The 21,702-nt window shown below is 37.9% G+C and overlaps 1 protein-coding gene across 1 annotated transcript in view; it reads left to right on the top strand.

Moving 5' to 3' along the window:
• Nucleotides 1-11,860, top strand: part of LOC142858638 (complement factor H-like) — a 64,336-nt gene extending 52,476 nt beyond the window's left edge. The window contains exons 12-13 of the mRNA XM_075988158.1: nucleotides 5,109-5,291; nucleotides 11,213-11,860. Coding sequence (XP_075844273.1) covers nucleotides 5,109-5,291; nucleotides 11,213-11,424 — 395 coding nt within the window. The 3' untranslated portion in view covers nucleotides 11,425-11,860. The remainder of the gene's footprint in view (nucleotides 1-5,108; nucleotides 5,292-11,212) is intronic.
• Nucleotides 11,861-21,702: the final 9,842 nt, after the last annotated feature.

Raw genomic sequence — 21,702 nt, 5'->3', positions numbered from 1 at the left:
ATCTGTCCTCTGTCCTGATGTCCTCCCCACCAAAACAAAATTTAAAAGTAAAACCCAAAAAACTAAATAAAACAAACAAAAGACAAAACAAATATCAAATATCAGCATTGAAACTATAGTGTGATCCAATGAGTCACATAGTATACCCTTGGTCCATACTCCTTTAATTGTGTTTCTTGCAGTGAGTCATTGGTCTGATTCTAGGTCTCTGGATTCTGCTACACTGTTGATACTGGGCCCTCACTGGGACGCCTCTTTGATATTTTAGTTTTGCATGTGTCATGGAGATCTTATAGCTTTGGATCTGCAGTTTTAACCCCTTCACACAGTACAGAAATTTATAGGTGAGGTGGATGTTGGAATGGGTTACCTTGTAGTCCTCCTTCTGGTCCTAGGTGGTAGCTTGGGTTGGTCAGCCTGCTAGCTTTCCCTCATCATCACCACCAGAACAAAGTCTCCAGCATTGTCCTGAGTAGCTCACCCAAAGAAGCCATCAAAGAATGGGACCAGTGTTCCTGCTTTCATGCCCTAGGATCTGGCTCACATTCACTCAAACCAGCAGGGCCAGTTCTACTGCTTTGCCCAGGGAGAAGCAGGACCCACTCTCTGAATTGCTAGTCCTATGGGAAGCAGGAACAGCTCTTCTGTTATCATATGCCTGCTCTAGCTCTCCCACCTCTCTGGTGTAGTTGGCAAGGGAAGTGGCGTGGGTTATTTCCTTACCCTTGCCACTCCATAGCATATGAACAAGGGTCGGGGCAGATATCCTCTCACTCCACGTGCCCAGCTCACCTGTGCCTCCACTAACAGGGTCATGTCTAGTGTGCTGACAAGGTGAGGTACTGTGCCCATTCTCCCATGTGCTGCCCTAGTGAGAGAGAGAGCCAGGATCAGTTCTACCACTCATGTGACCCCAAGACCAACTTTTCCCACCTGCAGTAGGTGGTGAGGGGCCAGGCGAAAGGGGCAAATGGAGTACCTCGCCCTTGCCCATGCCATTGTGTGTCATATCATTGTGCTAGCTCTCCCTCTCTTGCATCTTCAGGGCCAGCTCACCCACACCCCTTTTACCTGGGACAGCTCTATTGTGCTGCCATGGGGATGTGCAGGTTATGATATCTCAGGTGCTGCGGTTGTAAGTAACAGGACCAGTTCTCCATAGTGATGCAGCCAGTGAGGGCCAGGCAACTCTGCAACCCTATCCTCACTGCTTTGGGTGGTAACAGGAGCCAAAGACATCCCAGAAACGCAGAGGTTCACCAGGGCCACAGACTGAGTCATGGCCCTTGACTGCAGTTCAGGCCCAGACATCATCATGGCCCCATGGGGAACAGGGCATCTATCTCAGCCTGTTCTCACCACCCTTGATCCTTCAGATTTGCCTCTACCATAAGCACAAGAATCATTCTGCCTGCTCTCTCCCATTTCACCATTCCTTTCTCACTCACTGTAATGGAGCCTGAATGCCCAGCACTAGAGGCACCAGGCAAGCTCCTGGATGAGTTCCTCTCATCCCAGGTCCAGAAACATATGGCAAAGCTGTGCTTGTTCTCTATAGCTCAACAGACCTAAAAATGCAAGCAGCGCCTTCATTCCTTCCTACCATCCTTCCTTCCTTCCTTCTTTCCTTTCTCCCTTCCTTCCTTCCTTCCTTCCTTCCTTCTTTCCTTCCTTCCTCCCTCCCTCCCTCCCTCCCTTTCTTCCTTCTTTCTTCTTTCCTTCTTCCCTCCCTCCCCGTCTCTCTTCCCTTTTTCTCTCTCTCTCTTTATCACTCTTCCTTCCTTTTTTTCTTTAAAAAGACTTTTATATACTATAATACATACAACATAATCCTGGATTATACATCATAATCCTGATTCCACTCATCTCCCAGTCCCTTCATATCCATCTCCTGCCCTTACAATCTCTTCCCAAAATAAAATAACATAAAATTTAAAAGAAAGAAAAACATTTCAACATGGAAGCTGTAGCATGGCATAGTGAGTCACTCACTACACAATTTAATACACATATTTTTACTTTCGTGTTGACTGAAATGAGTCATTAGTCGGGTTGAGACCTTTGGTTTCTGCTAATCTTTTGATATTGGGCCCTCACTGGGACTCTTTTTAGATATCCTGTTGTTGCCCTGTGTCGTGGAGATCCTACAGGTTTGGATCCACAGAACTGGCCTCTTCATGTGCTCCAGCAGATCATAGATGGGTCAACTCTTAGACCTGGGTCTGATCCTGGATGGTAACTGTGTTGGTCAGCCCACCAACTCTCCCTCATCCTCATCACCAGGGAGAACTTTCCAGCACTCCTCTGGCTAGCTCACCCAGTACAGCAGGCATCAAGGGGCAGGGCCTGTTCCTTTCTCATTCACTCCAGCTGGCTCAATTATATCTGCACCATCAGGGCCAGGCCTATTGGGCTGTCCAGGCAAGGTTCAGGGTCACATTCTCCCTCTTGCTGCAGTTGGTGAGGGACAGGGCCAGCTCTGTCAATCTCATGAACCCAAGGTCAATTCTTCTTCCTGGTGCAGATGTCAAGGGGTGAGGGAAGGGAAGGCATATTTCCCTCACCCATGCCACCACACGGCAAATGAGAGGCCATTTCTCTACTCTCATGTACTAGGGACCAGCTCATATGTGTCCCCACCAACAAAGTCAGCTCTATTGTGCTGCTCCGTCGAGGTGTAGGGATAACTCTACAACTGTTGAGAAGCAGGGCCAGCTTTCCCACTCTCATCACCACAGAAGCTAGCCCTTCTACCTGCCACGTGATGAGGGGCAAGGAGCAATGGGATTTCATTATTTCTTACATGTTGAATTCAAAAAAATGGGAATTCCTTATGAGTACATGTCGACACTTAGTTTTATAAGAACAAAAATTCCCCAAATTATCTCAAGTAATCACTTACTATTGAATATGATCTATATATTTTGATGCATAAATTTACATCATATCTGTAGAGAAACTTTGCCTAGTCCACCACTCAAGGCTATGCATTCAGATCATTTGCCTGTGAAACAAGCTAGTATGGCTGCTGTATGTTATTTTGTTAATTTGTGTTTGTGTTCTTTGATTATCCATCTTATTTCTCCTTTTACCCCTTGCTTCGGAGGAATAGTTCTCAAAAATTTTATTTTGACATGCATCTTTTCTTGATTTTGAGTATATAGTTTGAGCACACTACTCTGATAATTTCCTAACAACCTATAATTGAGGTCACCCTAGGTATTTGTGTACTTGCCTGTGATGATATTTTCATGCTGTATCAAATAAAGCTTTCCTGCAGATCAGAGTGCAGAGCTAACAGCACTAATTAGCCATAGAAAGACCAGGCAATGGTGGCATACAACTTCAATCCTGCACTTGGGAGACAGAGGGAGAGACATCTATACAAGTTCAAGTACACCCTGGGCTACACGAGACTGAACTAGTCTAAAAAAGAAACAGAGTTCACACCTTTGATCCCAGGATTAGGAAGGTGGAGACAGCACTGATATGGCTGGGCAGAGAGAGGACTATAAGGCCAGAGGAGAAGTGCACGTAGGGCATTCATTCTGAAGATTCTTAAGGAAAGGATCGCCACTTTGGTCCGAGAATTCAGTAGAGGTAAGAACTAGTGTCTGGCTCCTTTTCTTCTCTCATCTTTTAGCATTACCATGATATCTGACTCCAGGTTTTTATTGTTAAGACCAATTAGAATTTGTGCTACATCTTGTCATCCCTTACTGATGCAGACATTTTATATTCCAAAGAAAAACTAGAGGATGTACTTACCTTTGAAATCTATCTATGGTTCCCACTTTCCAAATTTTGCTTAAAGACTCCTTTAGGATTTTTTGTTATATGTCTTGAGCACCATTCTCAAATGCTAGGTTTTATCTCAAAGATAAACATAATTTTATGAGCAGAAAGATCATCATTTTACCAGTTAATTTCTCCAAAGTTTTAATTAAAATATTTATTTCTGTGATGAATTCTGGTACTTATTTATATGAGGAATTCTCTGTTGGAGAAAAATCCACTATACTTTCTTTAATTTGTTGTCTTCATTAATGTCAAATTCATTAATTCAAAAAGCTAGCTCCACCAGAGATAGAATTCAAGGCTGACACTCATTTCCTTTCACCTCCTACGGCCTCCATGGTGGTAAAAGGAGAGTTAAATTTTTTTGGATCTTGATCCAGTGTGGATGGTGATTTCATAAAGTTGTTATGTTTCAAGATGTTTTCTTTAAGCAGTTTAAATATATGTATCTTCATTGACTTCATGGGACTTGTAAGTTTGAGTTTAATCATCTCTAAAATATGTACATGCTGCTTTATAGCCAACAGGTTTTTTTTTTTCATTTTCCTCCAAACTGAAATATTTTGTTTGGATCTTGAACATTTCTTTTTTTGTCTAAACAATGTTGGAGTTTAATTCAGTTTCATGATGCTCCCATTGTGATCTCACTCAACAGTACAATCTATTAGTACTTAATTTCAGTCTTCTCCTGTGACTTCAGCAGCACAATCAGAAGTACAGAAGAGAAACAAATATCACATAGCATTGTGCAATTATTTGAGGCTAGAATCTCGTAACTAGACTCTCAATTTCTTATTTTGCATACTAAAAATAATATATACATGAATTCCTGTTGTAACTAGCAAACGTATAACAAAGAGAAGAGTATACTTACTTTATCTCTATGAGGAATCAGGAAAGCCTCATTTTCCTTCTGTAACTTTAAAAGCTTTAAATTCTTGTCTATAAATATGCTTCTAAAATGATATTGAAGATTAGGAATATATAGAGCAATGAATGGATACTCCAGTACCTTAAAACCAAGAAACCCTGCCTGACTTCACTAGCGTCTGTATGCTTAGGAGCTGTTAAGACATATACCAACACTGGAAGTCTTCAGAACAGACATGCTTGCTCCAGTTCAGTAAGTGTTTTAGGTAAGAAGGAAGGAAAAACTTGTAACACTGAGTCTATATGATTGAAATTTCCTCAAGGAATCATTTCTGTAGTCATAAATCACTAAAGTCTTGTTTAAACTGTGCTTTCATTAGTTCTGTTTAAGCCTGTACTTTGATTTGATCTGTAAATCATTCAAATGTTGTCATTCTTAGATTCAACAGGGAAATGTGGGCCTCCTCCACCTATTGACAATGGGGACATCACCTCCTTCCCTTTACGAATATATGAACCATCATCGTCAGTTGAATATCAGTGCCAGTCCTTGTACCAACTGCAGGGCAACAAGATAATAACATGTAGAAATGGAGAGTGGTCTGACCCACCAAAATGTTTACGTAAGTACCTCTTTCTCGTAGATCATAGGAGATTCAGTTTCTTGATATGTATATTTTTCTGTTAATAAAAAACATTCACAGATTAAAAGCAGTCTGTTGCTTAGTGCTTCACTGCCAAATATCAGCATATGAGGAAAACAAGATTAATGGATTCTTTTTATATAAAAATAGCTGAAAAATATAATTATGCAACTCATTCTTTATTATTGTGTTTTCACTCACATGAATTGATGTCCATAAAACTTGGGGCAGCATAATATTTCCATACCAATTGCCTCGGTTGATGTTCAGTTGTTTTGAAAAGACCCCATGACCCTAGCAAATCTTGTAAAAGAAAGCACTTAAGCAGGGATTGCTTACAGTTTCAGAGGTTAGTTCATTATCATGATATGGGGGGAGCATGGCAGCACATAAGCAGACTTTGTGTTGGGGAAATAGCTGAGAGTTCTATATCTGACTCTAAAGTCAGCAGGATGCTATAGACCACCCAGAGACACATTTCTAACAAGGCTACACCTTCTCCACAAAGCCACAGCCCAGTCCTACTCAAGCGGTACCACTCTCTGATAAATAAGCAACATATAAGTAAGTAGAGGCTGCTGTAGTTAGGGTTTCTATTGCTGTGATGAAACAACATTATCAAAAACAAGTTGGGTAATAAAGAGTTTACTTGTCTTTTCTTTCTGTATTTCTACTTGTTATCAAAGGAAGTGAGCAGAGGAACTCAAACAGAACAAGATCCTGATGGCAGGAGCTGATGTAGAGGCCATGGAGGAATGCTGCTTACTGGCTTACTTTTTACGGCTTGCTAAGCCTGCCTTTTTATAGACTCTAGGACTGCCAGGGCTGCCGTGGACTGGTCCCTCCCACACTGATCACTAACTGAGAAAAAGCCTTACAGCTGGATGTTATGGAGGCATTTCCTCAACTGAAATTCCTTCCTCTCTGATGACTCCAGCTTGTGTCAAGTATCTTTTTGACACAGAAAACCATTCAATACAGGGGCCATTCTTCTACATATACCACACCTGTATAGACCTTGCAGTTATTAAGTCCATGTCCCTCATAGAAGCTCCCCTTCCCTATGATAAATGATCTAACGTCTACTAATCACTGACAGGCAGTCTAGAGGAATTTTAGTTTTTCTTTCATTGTGTTAGAAAGAACATGAAGGACTCGTATTCCTGTGTTTGACTCACTTCACTTAAATCCTTAAATGCCTTCTTTCTAACTAAAATAATAAAAATTATCTATAATGTCTAAATCATATTTGACATACAAATATAAGTTCATCAATTGATGGGGACCCAGACAGTTATCCCATCCTAGTTGACATAGCAATGTGCAATGAACATTTAAGTACAAGTTGAGTAGGTTGGTTACTTTTCTTCTGGGTTCATATCAAAAGAGGGATACCACAACAGTATATGGAATCTCCATATTATTGTCTGTAGTAACTACTCAGACTCATATTCCCATTAGTAGATTTCAAAGTTTCTTTTGTTCCATTTGTATTTTTGAGATAGGAAACAACTATAAACCCCTGACAATGAATAATTCAACAATTTTCTCCAATTCTATAGGCTATCACTGCATTATTGTATTGATTATGTTCTCTGCTATATACAAGCATTTCATTGTGATAACCTCCATTCATCAAGGTTTGTTTTTTGCCTTGTGATCTAGGTTCCCATCTAAATATTAAGTGTCCTAACCCAATGAGGAATTTTTCTGTTGTTTTCCTTGTAGTTTACTATCTTGCTCTTACATTTATGTCTTTAATCAACTTTGGGTTGATTTTTGCCTAGAAGGAGAGATGGGATTCAAATTTTAATTCTCTCCATATGGATATTGATTATTCTTGTAGCATTTATTGAATATGCCAACAGTTTTCCAACATATGTTGGAAACTCTGTTCAATTTTTCAAATCTCTGATTGTTGATCCCAGTGTCATATTGTTCTGGCTACTGAGGGGTCCCTGGTGTATACTGAAATAAGGTATTATGAAGCTGGAGAGATGGCTCAGTGGTTAAGAGCATTGCCTCTATTCCAAAGGTTCTGAGTTCAATTCCCAGCAACCACATGGTGGCTCACAACCATCTGTAATGAGGTCTGGTGCCCTCTTCTGGGCTGCAGACATACACACAGACAGACTATTGTATACATAATAAATAAATATTAAAAAAAGAAATAAGGTATTATGATATCTTCTGGATTTTTCTTTTCTTTCAGATTTTAGTTGTCTACACATTTTATTGTACATCCATTGAAGTTTTAGGGTCCCCAATCCATTTGTATGAAAATGGTATTGGTGTTTCAGTGGGGTTTCTAATTGGCATTTGAAATATGTACATTTTAATATTAATACTGATATTGATTCTTCTAAAAATTTAACATAGAAGATTTTTCCATTTTTGTCTTTTATGGTTTTTTTTTTACCAGTTAACCAATAGTTATGGTTAAAGTCTTGCACTTCAGTTGTTAAGTTCATTGCTAGATTAAGTTTTTGATGTTAATGATAATGAAATTCTTTTCATTGTTAATTTGCAGGAAAAAATGGTCTATAGAAAGAAACTGATTTTTATATAATAACACCACATGGCCTCTCATTTGCCATGTGGTGGCATGGGTGAGGGAAATATGCCTTCTCTTCCCTCACCTCTTGACAATTTTGTACACTGACAATGAATGAATTACCTAATCAGTTTTGTTTTCAATTTTCATATTTTGGTTAAGTCTTTAAGATTTACCTTGTATAGAAATATATAATGCTCAATTAAGAATGATTTGACTTTTAATTCAATAATTATATATTTTATCTTCTTAATTATTATAATAATTCAAATTCTGATACTGTAGCAAAAATGATTAGAGAGAATGGATGTCTTTTTATTGCTGATAACATAGTAATTTTTATTAATTAAAAATAATTTTAATGCCGGGCGGTGGTGGCGCACGCCTTTAATCCCAGCACTCGGGAGGCAGAGGCAGGCGGATCTCTGTGAGTTCGAGACCAGCCTGGTCTACAAGAGCTAGTTCCAGGACAGGCTCCAAAACCACAAAGAAACCCTGTCTCGAAAAACCAAAAAAAAATAATAATAATAATAATTTTAATAAATATATCCTTATTATAGTTTCCTCTCTCTCTACTCCTTCAAGTTCTTTTCCATAACACCTCCCCTCAATATCTACTTCCTTTCTGTCTGTTCATTAGAAAAGAATAAGCTTATAAGAGATCAAAACCAAACATGATAAATTGAAATACAATAAGATGAAGTGAACATTATCATGGATGCTGGACATGGCAACCCAACAGGAAATGGAATCCCAAGAGCAGGCAAAAGAGTCAGAGAACTGCTCATTCTCATACTCAGATGTCTAATAAAAATACTAAGCTAATAGCTATAATATATGTGCATAGGACCTGGTTTAGACCCATATAGCCCTGTGTTTGCCGCTTTAGTTTTTGTGAGCTCACATAAGCCTTGCTTAGTTGATTCTCAAGATCTTGTTTTCTTGTTGTCCTCCATCGCCTCTGACTCTTACAATCTTTCCAACTCCTTTTCTGTGCAGTCACTTCAGCTCTCAGGTGAAGAATTTGATGGAGATCTTCAGTTTAAACTCTCTCTCTCTCTCTGTCTCTCTCTCTGTCTCTGTCTGTCTCTCTCTCTCTCTCTCTCTCTCTCTCTCTCTCTCTCTCTCTCTCTCTCTCTAGTGTACAACTATGGGTGTCTGCATCTGTTCCTATCTGGTACTGGAGGAAGCAACTCCAACAATGCATAGAGTCAATTTTCCAGTGTACCTACCTTTTATGGCATTTGATGATTCTGCTTTATTCTCTTTTATATGCTTACTCTGTTCAGTCATTTTTAACCTTGTATATATATCAAGTTTTCTCATATGCTTTCCTTGTTTATATCGAAATGATCTCTTAACTTGTCATTCATCCTATTAATGTAAGGCAGTACATTACTAATATATATGGGTTGTATTATCTTTACTTTCCTAGGAGGCAATAAAGTTGATTCTGGTGGACCTTTTCTAAGAATTCCTACAGAACTATTATTTATTTGTTTAAAAAATATCTTTTCTCATTTCACATACTAATCCCATTTCCTACTACTTCCTCTCTTCCACACCCTCTAGGTTTCCCCCTACTCCCATTCCACTCCTCAGAGAGGGTAAAGCGTCCCGTAAGAAGTCGCCTATTTCTAGCACATTGCTTTGAGGCAGGAACAAGGCCCTCCCCACTATATCTAGGCCGAGCAAGGTATCCTTCCAAAGAGAATGGGTTCCAAAAAGCCATACAACAAGCGGTGTCCCTACAGTCTTCCCCAGCCATACAAGTGTCACCCACATTCAGAGGGCCTAGGTTGATCCTATCCTGGTTTCTCCACTGTGAGGTAAGAATTGGTGGGCTCCCATTGGCACAGGTTGTCTGTCTTTGTAGGTATCCCCGTCTTGGTCTTGGCACTTCTGTTCTTATTTTTTCTCCTCCCTCTCTTCAACTGGACTTTGGAAGATCAGCTCACTGCCCTGATGTGGAGCTCTATATCTGTTTCTATCACTTGCTGGGTAAAGGTTCTATGACAACTTTTTTTAAAATTTTTTTTATTAAAAATTTCCGCCTCCTCCAGGCCTCCCTTTTCCCTCCCCCTCCCAACTCCCCATAACCCACTCCCCTCCTCCTCCGTCTCCAATCTGAAGAGCAGTCAGGGTTCCCTGCCCTGTGGGAAGTCCAAGGTCCCCCCCCCCACCTCCATCCAGGTCTAGGAAGGTGAGCATCCAAACAGGCTAGGCTCCCACAAAGCCAGTACACGAAGTAGGATCAAAACCCAGTGCCATTGTTTTTGGCTTCTCAGCAGCCCTCATTGTCCACCATATTCAGAGAGTCCAGTTTTATCCCAAGCTTTTTCAGTCCCAGTCCAGCTGGCCTTGGTGAACTCCCAATAGATCAGCCCCACCGTCTCAGTGGGTGTGTGTCCCTCTCGTAGTCTTGACTTCCTTGCTCATGTTCTCCCTCCTTCTGTTCCTCATTTGGTCCATTGCTCCAATGTGGGTCTCTGTCTCTATCTCCATCCATTGCCAGATGAAGGTTCTATGGTGATATGTAAGATATTCATTAGTATGGCTATAGGATCGGGCCATTTCAGGCTCTCTCCCCTCAGCTGCCCCAGGACCTAGTTGGGGACATCTCTCTTGACCCCTGGGAACCCCTCTAGAGTCAAGGCTCTTGCCAACCCTAAAATGGCTTCCTTAATTAAGATATATAAGTCTAAACCTTTATAATAGTGTGTGATTAGATGCACTATAGGGCAAGATAGTAGCACTAAACAATTGGTTGGAGACAGCATAAACTTGAATATTAACTCCTTTTGCTTTCTAGAAATGTAAGGAAGGCCAGGGTCCCAGGTGGTGGTTGTAGGACCTGCTTTACAAGCAGGTTAGTCACTTATGCAGAGTGGTAATTTGGTAGGTATAATTTTAAAACTATGAAAATCAAATTTATAATACAATAATAACTACTCCTATTATAGCTTTGTGATTGAATGATGAATATTATGATAGTAATTATGATTTGGTTTAGTAGGAGCAGTATTTTTCAGTATATTCATCTCACTGAATGTTAGGTCTGAATATCATGTATAGGCCAAGGTTCAAATTTTTTACATTTTCCCAATACCTAAAGAAATACAAAAACATTGAATGTCCTGAATTCTTTCTTTGACATTAGGAATCCTTTTTGTTGAAATCTAGTTATCTCATTAAAAACATTGTTTTGACACCATTTGCTATCCAATATGAACTAAATTTATGTGATAGTTTAATACACGTTTTTAAAATTTTTGCCAAATTGGACTTGAAAACTGAGTATATATAAGTGTATGTATTAATAAACTTTTGGTAATTTTTCTTTCAGACCCATGTGTAATTTCAGAAGAGATCCTGAAAAGACATAACATAACTTCCAGATGGAAAAGAGGCCAGAAGCTCTATTCCAAATCAGGAGACTATGTCGAATTTTCATGTATAAGTGGATATACTAAGGCAAATGAATCACCTCCATTTCGTACAATGTGCATTGATGGTCACATCAATTATCCAAGTTGCACAAAAAAGTTCTTGGTTTAGTGGCTGAATGGACCTTTGTTTAGAAATGGTCATGCATATTGCTAATACAGTTTCAATTTATGTTTAAAGTAAATTTGTATTGATATATAGTGATTAATGTGGAGCCTGAGAAATAATGGCCACAAATGCAAAACAGTTCATGAAAAGCCCCTATGTGCCTTAAAAACCAGAATGTGGTGTATTCTAGCACAATAATCAATAGAAAAAATAGATGCAAGCACTTCAGTGTCTATTTCTACCCATAACTTTTCATAATCTCTCCAATCTTCTCAACATATTCTGATCAAAGCTTCTGATTGATGGTGAAAAGAAAGCATATTGTTTCATCTTTAAATTAGCATATATGTAGTAATCAAACTGTCACATTTAACATTACTTATGAATATAAGTAATTGCTACATACTACTTTTGTATTAATAAACAAATCAAAGAAACATCTTGTGTATGAATTTTTGAACATGTTAATTTGACATATTGATATATTCAAGCAATTATACCTAGGAATTAAAATTTAACTGGGTATAGCATTCTGTCAGTGATATAAACCTATAAAAATTCTGTATAACTATTAAAAGGGCAATAAGCACATACATGCTTTATGCCCAAATTAATGAAGGGAAATAACAATAAATATGGTTAAATTTATCAAAATATCCCCTATATTTATCTTTAGAGGCTATAATGTTAAGAATTTCTATTTAATATATTAAAGACAGTTTCTAGCCAGGTAGTGGTGGTGCATTCCTTTAATCCCAGCTTTGGGAGGCAGAGGCAGGTGGATCTCTGAATTTGAGGCCAGCCTGGTCTACAAGAGCTAGTTCCAGGACATCTATGACTGTTACAGAAAGAAACCCTGTCTCAAATAAACCAAAAGAAAAAAAGACAGTTTCTATATTATGGTGGATGTACATATTAAGTTTATGATAGTGAAAAGGTAATAATTATTCAGCAAATACTGGTTCAATATATGAAAATCAATTAATGTAACCCACCATATATATAAACTGAAAGAAAAAAACCTCATAATCATCTCATTATGCTGAAAAAAGTATTTGAGTAAATGCAACACTCTTTCATGATAAAGGTCTTGGAGAGATCATGGATAGAAAAAACATAAACAGAAGAAAAGCAATATACAACATCCAATGACAGCCAACATCCAATTAAATGGAGAGACACCCAAAATGATTCTACTAAAATTGGCAACAAGATAAGGTTGACCACTCACTCCATATCTATTCATCATAGTTCTTGAAGTTCTGGATAGAACATTAAGACAACAAAAAGAGATCAAGGGGATTCAAATTGGAAAGGAAGAAGTCAGACTTTCACTATTTGCAGATGATATGATAGTATACATGAGTGACCCGAAAAACTCTACTAGGGAACTCCTACAGTTGATAAATACCTTCAGTAATTGAGCAGGATACACAACTCAAAAAAAATCAGTAGCCCTGCTATACACAAATAATAAACAAGTTCAGAAAGAAATCAGAGATACATCACCCTTCAAAATAGCTACAAATAACATAAAATACCTTGGGGTAACACTAACCAAAGAAATTAAAGACTTGCATGTTAAGAACTTTAAGTCTTTAAAAAAAGAAATTGAATATGATATCAAAAATGGAAAGATCTCCCATTTTCATGGATAGGTAGGATCAACATAAAAAAAGACAATCCTATTGATATCTCTGTGGATTCAGGTATGAGTCTGGGACCACAAAGGGAGTAGGCATGAGCTAGGACCTCTGGGGGTTTGGGCATTGGTCTGGGATGTCAAAGTGAACAGGCAAGAACCAGAAACATCTGTGGGTCTGAGCATATGTCTGGGAACTCTGAGGGAGCAAGCAGGTTCTCTGCAGGTCTGGGAGCACTCAAGCTTGGGACTCCTAGCCAGTAGACCAGAGTCAGAGACCTTGGCAGGACCATCTCCAACCCAGGGACCTCTGCAGGAGGGGATCCAGAAACAGGTCAAAGCTAGTAACCTAGGCCAAATTCGGCTGGAGGCAACAAACTCCACCTTGGGCTAGAGCCGGCCAGAAGCAACAAATTCTACAGGAGTGGGACAGAACCAGCTACCTACCTATGCTAGAGTGGGCCAGAGAAAGCAAGCTCCACTGGAACAGGAGTGAATCCAGTCCAGAGACATTGGTTGACCAGTACTGAGCCACCAACAAGGGCCATAGCAGACCTGAGGCAGCAAACTCCACCATAAAAGGTAAAGGGGCACAACCATTGAGAAAGTGAGCTAGAGACAGAGACCACTGAAAGTTTGGACTTGAATCTGGGACCTTCAAGGAAGTAGACATAAGCCAGGTCAGGAACAACCATTTGAGTGTTGGATTCACGGGCACTTAGATTAATCAACAGAATCACAGACAGCACCAACCATACATATTAGAGGAAAAAATGATAGGAAAGGTAAGAACACAAGTAACACCACAAAGATCAACACAACACCAGTAAAACCTAAAGACACTACAACAGCAGGATTTGAACAACCAAATATTGATGAAGGAGAAAAAAGGACCTAAAAAGTAACTTCAGGAGAATGTTTTAAACTTTTAAAATTTCTCTTAAAGAGAAATTCCCTCAAAGAAATAGAAGAAAAGACAAATAAAAAATTGGAAGACATCAACAAATTCTTTAAAGAAAATCAAGAAAAAGTAACCAAACATATGAAAGAAACTATTCAAGACTTGAATACTGAAACAGAGACAATAAAGAAAACACAGGCTGTGGGAATTATAGAAACAGAAATCATGAAAAAATGATAAGGAAACACAAATACAAGCATGAAGAATAGAATACAAGAGATGGAAGAGAGAATCTCAAGCTCTGAAGATACAATAAAGAAAGTAGACTTGTCAGTCAAGGAAAACATTAAATCTAGCAAAAACTAAACCAAAAATATCCAGGAATATATATAGGACACCATGAAAAGGCCAAATCTAAGAATAATAGGTATAGAAGAAGAAGAAAAAAGTTCAACTCAAAAGCACAGAAAATATATTTAACAAAATCATAGAAGAAAACTTTCCCATAGAAAAGGAAGATATGCTTATGAAGATACAAGAAGCTTACAGAACACCAAATAGACTGGATAAAAAAAATAGTTCCCTCACTACATAATAATCAAAACACTAAACATACAGAGTAAAGAAAGAATATTAAGAGCTGCAAAGGAAAAAGACCAAATAACATATAAAGACAAACCTATCAGAATTACACCTAACTTTTCATAAGAGACAAGGAAGGTCATGGTCAAGCATTATGCAGACATTAAGAGACCATGGATGCCAGCCCAGATTTCTATATCAGGCAAAACTTTGAATTACCATAGAAGAACAAAACAAAATATACCCTGACAAAATCAGATTTAACCAATACCTAGCCACACACCCAGCATTACACAATATACTAGAAGGAAAACGCTAGCACAAAGAAGTTGACTACATCAACAAAAACACAGAAATTTGATGGTTTCATAGCAACATATCCCAAAGAAGGCAAAAATGAACAAATTAGCATCACCAACAATGAAAACTAAATCACTTATATCCCTTAATATAAATGGACTCAACTCACCTATAAAAAGGCACAAGCTGACATATTGGGTATGAAAACAGAATCCATCCTTCCTCTGCATACAAGAAACACATCTCAAACTCAAAGACAGTCATTGTCTCAGAGTAAAGGGTTTAAAAAAATCCAATCAAATTAACCTAAAGAAATAAGCAGGTGTAGCTATCCTAATTTCTAACAAAATAGACCTCAAACTAAAATCAATCAAAAGAGACAAAAAAGGACATTTCATATTAGTCACAGGAAAAAAAATCCATCAACAGGAAATCTCAATAGTGAACATCTATGGTCCAAATACCAAGGGCTGTTTTCTAGGACATTGATCTTTAAGTTTTTCCCCTAAAATAAATAACCCTTTTATTAATCATAATTCCAAACTGGTTTGGGATTGTTGTGTAACTTAAACCTTCATCTGACACCCAACGTTTGGTTTTAAAACTTCCCAGTTAGGCTGCTTGCCCCCCATTCACCTCTCATAGTTATTGATTTAAAGGATTGTGTCTACACTATACCTTTACAAGAAAAGAATAGAGAAATGTTTGCCACCACAGTGCCTACTTATAATAATTCTTAGCCTACTAGAAGATATCAATGGACTATCCTCCCACAGGGAATGCTCAGTAGCCCTACACTGTGCCAATTCTTTGTTAGCCAGTCATTGGAAATAATTCATAAGCAATTTCCTAAGTCTATAATCTACCATTTCATGGATGACATTTTGTTATTTGATTAAAATAAAGATACTTTAGAAAGGATGTTTGAAGAGGTGAGGAAAGTCTTGCTTAAATGGGGATTACAAATTGCTCCTGAGAAGATTCAAAGAGGAGATTCTGTTATTTACCTAGGTTACAGAATAGGTTCACAGAAAATTGGAACACAAAAGGCACAAATTTGGAGAGACCAGTTGCGGACTCTCAATGACTTTCAAAGATTATTAGGTGACATTTCCAGTCTATGACCGGCTGTTGGGATACACCTCATCTAATAATTCATTTTAACAAAATCTTACATAGTGATAAAGACTTGAATCGTACCAGAAAATTAACATCTGAAACAGTAAAGGAATTGACAGTTGTTGAGGAGAAATTACAGGAGGCACATGTGGATAGGGTGAATCCAAATCTTAATTGTATTCTAGTAATATTGCCTTCCAAAATTTCTCCTACAGGAATTTTAATGCAGAGGGATGATATTATCTTAAAATAGATCTTTTTACCACATAAACCAAGTAAAAAACTAAAAACCTATGTGGACAAGATCTCTGAATTAATTATAAAAGGTAAGTTGAGACTTCGTTAATTAGCAGGTATAGACCCAGCAGAAATTATAGTGCCTTTTACTGTTGATAAAATAAAAAAGGTTATGGGAAGACAATGAAGCCTGGCAAAGAGCTTGTGCTAATTTTTTGGAAGAAATTAATAGCAATTATCCCAATAACAATAGAATTAACCTTATAAAGAGAACTTCATGGATTCTTCACTGAATATTATGTGATGCATCAATAACTGGAGCCCATACATTTTATACTGATGCAAATAAATCAGGAAAGGCAGGTTAAAAATCAGATGAATTAAGTAAGGTGGAACAAAGCTATTCTTATGGTCCTAAGGGATTTTAAAGAAGCTCTCAATATAGTTACTGATTTGCAATATGCAGAAAGAGTTATCTTGCATATTGAAATTGCTGAACTTATACCAGATAATACAGAATTGGCTTCATTATTCATCCAGGTGCAAGACATGATCAGGAATAGGCTTTGTTCTATATACCTAACTCCTGTGGGAGTACCAGCCCACTATGCTGCAGGATCACCTTCCACTCCTTCAGCCAATAGCCGCCAAGATACCAGCCCACAGAGCGTGGTCTATTGCTCTTTAAAAAAAGAGCGGCAGTTTTCTGCTCTCTTGGTTCTGGCTCTTGGTTCCAGCTCTTGGTTCTGGCTGTTGCTACAGTGATTAGACTCCTTTCCTGGCTGTCGGTGTTCTGTAAGTTTCCCCTAAAATAAATACCCCTTTGAATTCAAACTGGTGTGGGATTGTTTCACGCATTATCTGGCGCCCAGCGTTTGGTTATAAAACCATCCCGCACCCCTCTCCCCCCCACCCCGGCTTGGCTGCCAGCTGTAAAAACTCCATGCTTCCCGGGATCCACAAGCCCAGATAGTCTGAGCGGTTTTAAGCTCAGCACTTGGGCAGGGGGAGTCAGAGAGCAAGCCGTTGCCATATCAAGCAGAAGCGCTATTTGAAATACCCGCCATAGCATTTGCATTTGCGGAATGGACGCTGGGCCAGCAGTCAGCTGTTCTCAGTTGGCCGGTCTCGCAGAGGCTGTGTCACTACCCTCTATATCGGGTCTGAGCACAGCGGGTGCCCAGGGTGAGCAGTGCTATTTATCAGCTGCTGGATTTTGGTACATATACACAGATCAAATTGCCCAAATAACATTCCTCTTCTCCCATGGTTCAGATGGTAACCAGCAGTGTAAATGTGGAGAGATCCAGGGAATCTGCTCCTTTCCCCGACTTTGAACAAGTCCTAAGTACAGCCTCCCTTAAAGTACCATATGATCCCTTATTTCTTAAGGCTTTAGAGGTCTCTTTGTCAAGAGCAGTCACTTGTGATAGCACTTCCTCTCTAAATCTAAATTCTAATTTTCTATGGACAAGCCAGTTGCCACTCACCTACTTCTTTTATTACTTCCAGAACTACTGTTGCTTCATCTACTTTACTTTTAGGTCTTATGGGTATTTTTATTAACTTCTTGCCAATTTACTACAAACAGGAAGAAATTGATTACATTTAATTCAATGACAGCTTTCCAAATTTATTTTTTATATTTAAATGTAGAAGATATTGTACTATATATATATATATATATATATATATATATATATATATGTCCCTGCTCCTCAATAAAAGACTATCAGATTTGTAAAATTAAAAAGTCATATGAACAAGATTGACAACTACGTGTAAAACAATAACACATACACAATTATGCTCAAATTCATTACTGTATCAGATCTGATTGGACACTTTTATACCCAACTATTTAGGAAATCTCAAGTTGTAATTATATAAAATAAGGAAGATCTGGATTAAAATTAAGTAACGTGAAAAAAGAGGGGTAAGGACATTTTAATTTTTTACTTTAGTTTATGTGTCTCTCTGTGTGTATATTTGTGTGTGTCTGTGTGTTCTGCATGTGGGAAGGGGCACGTGTGTGGAAATATACACAGAAGCCAGAAGACGATAGCTCCAGGCCTCCTGTCTAGACCTACATACAGCGGCAAGTCACTTGAAAGTCACTGGGAACTGAAGTCTGGTTCTTTGTAAGAGGAGTACATGTAGTTAACCACTGGATCATCTCTGTAGCCCTGACTTTTTAACATTAGTAAATGAACTATTTGAGATCTTTTCTGACCACGTGTTTGGGTGATGTCCAATGATTAGTTAAAGGGCCGCTTTGGCAAAACTCCGTAAACTCGGGTTAATCAACAGAAATCTAATGCCCCACAGATCCAGATGCTAGAGTGGGCTCAAGGTGTTGACAATGTGGCTCCTTCCAGAGCTGTGAGGGGAGACCTGATGTTAAGTGCATGTCTTTGGCTCTTCTGTTCACTTTCATGTTCATTTGAAACCCTTCCTGTATGCACCTTCCTTAATTTTTTTTTCTTGTATAGGACACCATTGCTCACAGTAGTTGCTTCATTATTACACTAAAATTTGTCAACACCTTGTCTCAAGATAAATTCAAATATTGAACTTAAGAGTAAGGTCTTCAACATATGAATTTCGTGGAAATAGAATCACTTCCTAGAAACCATTTCTAATGAAGGATGAGCTTTTTTTTTAAATTTACAGACATATGAGCAAGACATTCAAGTAAAGTACAGGGACCATGTCATGTAACCAATCATATTACCATTTACTAATCCAAGTTCATACAAAACAAAGTGCAGTTAAATTATCTCTTTGAAAACTGAAATCATAATGCAGCAATTTATTTAAGTTAGTTTGATTTCGAGAAGTCTGGACTTAAGAAACACATCAAAAAATTCTGTTCAGTCAAAAGTTACTAAACTGTTACCTACATATCTTTTTAAGCAATGCATATTTCCAGTCTCCACTTCAGATAACTGGAAATGAATTTTCAAAGGAGCATTTATTTTAAATGAAAATTTTCAATTGATTCCAATATTATCTGCTTGACCCATCTGCTTTCATTTGGGGTTGGGGAGAGTTAGGCCATCTTAACAAAACTTTATCTTGGAGGACATATTTAGCTAGAGGATTACTAAAATGTAAAGGATTAATAAAACACTTTTGTTGAAACACAATGGAAAATGTTTTTAATGTTAAAATAATCATAGCTAATAAATAGTTCCTTAACGTCAGTGAAAATTTAAGGTTTCAATGTTTCATTACAGCATTTTTTATTTTCTGTTTTTGGCTTTTTTGTTTTAGTTTGCTTGTTCGTTTGATTTTTCTTTTTTTAATTTCTTCGTTTCCACTCAAGCTAAGCAAAAACCTTGCATAGTGGAAACCAAAGTGTACTGAGGGGGTTTTAGGAAACTTACAGATGATGTCTTGTCCACTCCATAGTGGCTGATCAGAAAGAAGCAGGTCTCTTCATAATCCATGCTAAACACAGACAGGAAACAGAGCAACCACACAGAAATGCTACTGGAGTGGCTGTGTCATCGCCTGGTCCACATCTGCATGCCTGTCATTACGCTTAAAGGACAGCTGGATATCTTGCTTAAAATGACTATATTTGTGAGGGAAAAAACAGCTGGCATAAGTCATAGAACTCCATAATTTAGTGCAGAAAAAGAAGTTGAACTTTGCTTTTATTTTTTTTATTAATATGCTTTGCACAAATCAGTAACACTACTTATCATTATTTTCTAGCTAAGCCAACTCAGAACTACTTAGCTAGAGAAAGGGAACAGATATGCTTAGTGGTATTAAGTCAAATTGCACTGTATGTTAATGATTCAAGGAGACTGTTCAACATTTTGCTCAAAACTCTTTATTTCTCATGTTAATGTTCTTCAATTTTCAGAATTAGTAACTAAAAATATGTTTTAGTACTTCAAAAGTAGGGAATTTAAAAGCTAAGAATTGTTATTTTTCAAATGCTTAATGATTTAACTTTCTGGTACATTGTGATAAATTAGATTCTTCAAAAAACGTTTTCATTGGAGAAGAGAAACCAAAAGCCCAGGAAACTAATCCAAATAAAACAATTCTGAAGAAAACATTGAGGCATGATTGCTAAATAACACTGGTGTTGGACAACATTCTCTAAGCGTCATTTTCTGTAAAGCAGTGAAGTCATGCAATTGACCTTTGAAACTTGTTTGGAGACTCCTACTCCTTGTTCCTTGCATGAGGAATTATGCTGAAGAATATATTAGTTATCATTAAGTCCCAAATATTATATAAAATTAGGATTAGAAATGTACATACAGTAGATAGTCTGTCACCCTAAGAGATGTCTTTCTCAGCCCACCTCTTAGAACAGTGCTAGGTGGTCAACAGTCCCTTGTCACCCCCTTTTTTTGCCATTTATCTATTTACAATTTACATGGAGGGTTTTCTGTAAAGTGACCCTTTTTGTAGAAAATCATTTTAATACGAGTACTGCCACATAAAATCTATCAGAGATAACTACAGCTAAAACAAACAGCTTGGATTAAATTCCCAGAATAAAATGCTTCCACTACATGCATACATACCAATACACAGTGGAAAAGCTACGTGAAGAACTTTATTGATAGTAATCTAAGGAGATTGATTTATATAGATAAAAGAATATAGAGCTTTAGATGATGCAAATGTGGCAACTTCTAATTATTATATAGATATCAATTAAGAAAGTGTTAAAGCTCAAACTCACACAAGATTTGGTAATATCTGACTGTTTATAAAACTGTCACCTGTAGTATTTATTGGAGATAAACTCTAAGAAAAATCATATACTCTTAAGCTTTCTAGCTTCCCAATATTTACCATTCATTCTATTGTGGAAGTGTTTCCTTACTGTCTTGTTTCTTAAATTAAATAAAATAAACTTCAGCAAATTTATTTTCCTCTTGATAAATTAATGTCAGAATTCACAAATACTGTGTACCTAAGTATAATTCCGGATTTTAGGTGAGTCCTGGAAAGAAAAAGTCTTAGTTTATCAACTGTGATGAGGAAACCAGGACAATTAAAACAGGAGATGAAAGCATCCAAGGAAAAACATGAAGACATAATTGAATCTTCAAGAGCAGCAGAAGGCTCCAGGAAAGCCCTGCCTGCTTGAGATTTCTTCTGGTTTTGACACTAAGAAAATTGTTCTGTGCTAGATCTCATCCCCTGGTGACCTAAGTCCTCCCAATCCATTCCCTCACTCTGCTCCTGTGTTAGAAGACCAATCTCCCTTAACAAATATTTAGACCATAGCACCTTTTAAGCCTGTTGACAGGCATATAGATAATATGAGGGAAACTCCACAGGATATCTCAGAATCCTGCTTTCCCCAGCTCTGAGGACTCTTCAGACTTGAACCCCAGCAAGATAAATGTTGTTGCTGAATGCCTGCTGCAACCTCCTTAAAATCCAAACCATGACTCATGCTTGGTTATCTCACCTATATTTAGTCCAAATATTTTATTTTTGAAATGAAAGCCAAATTGCA

This window comes from Microtus pennsylvanicus, chromosome 10, assembly GCF_037038515.1.
Source record: "Microtus pennsylvanicus isolate mMicPen1 chromosome 10, mMicPen1.hap1, whole genome shotgun sequence".
In the NCBI taxonomy this organism is placed as follows: domain Eukaryota; kingdom Metazoa; phylum Chordata; class Mammalia; order Rodentia; family Cricetidae; genus Microtus; species Microtus pennsylvanicus.
This window is presented reverse-complemented; position numbering and strand designations above follow the sequence as displayed.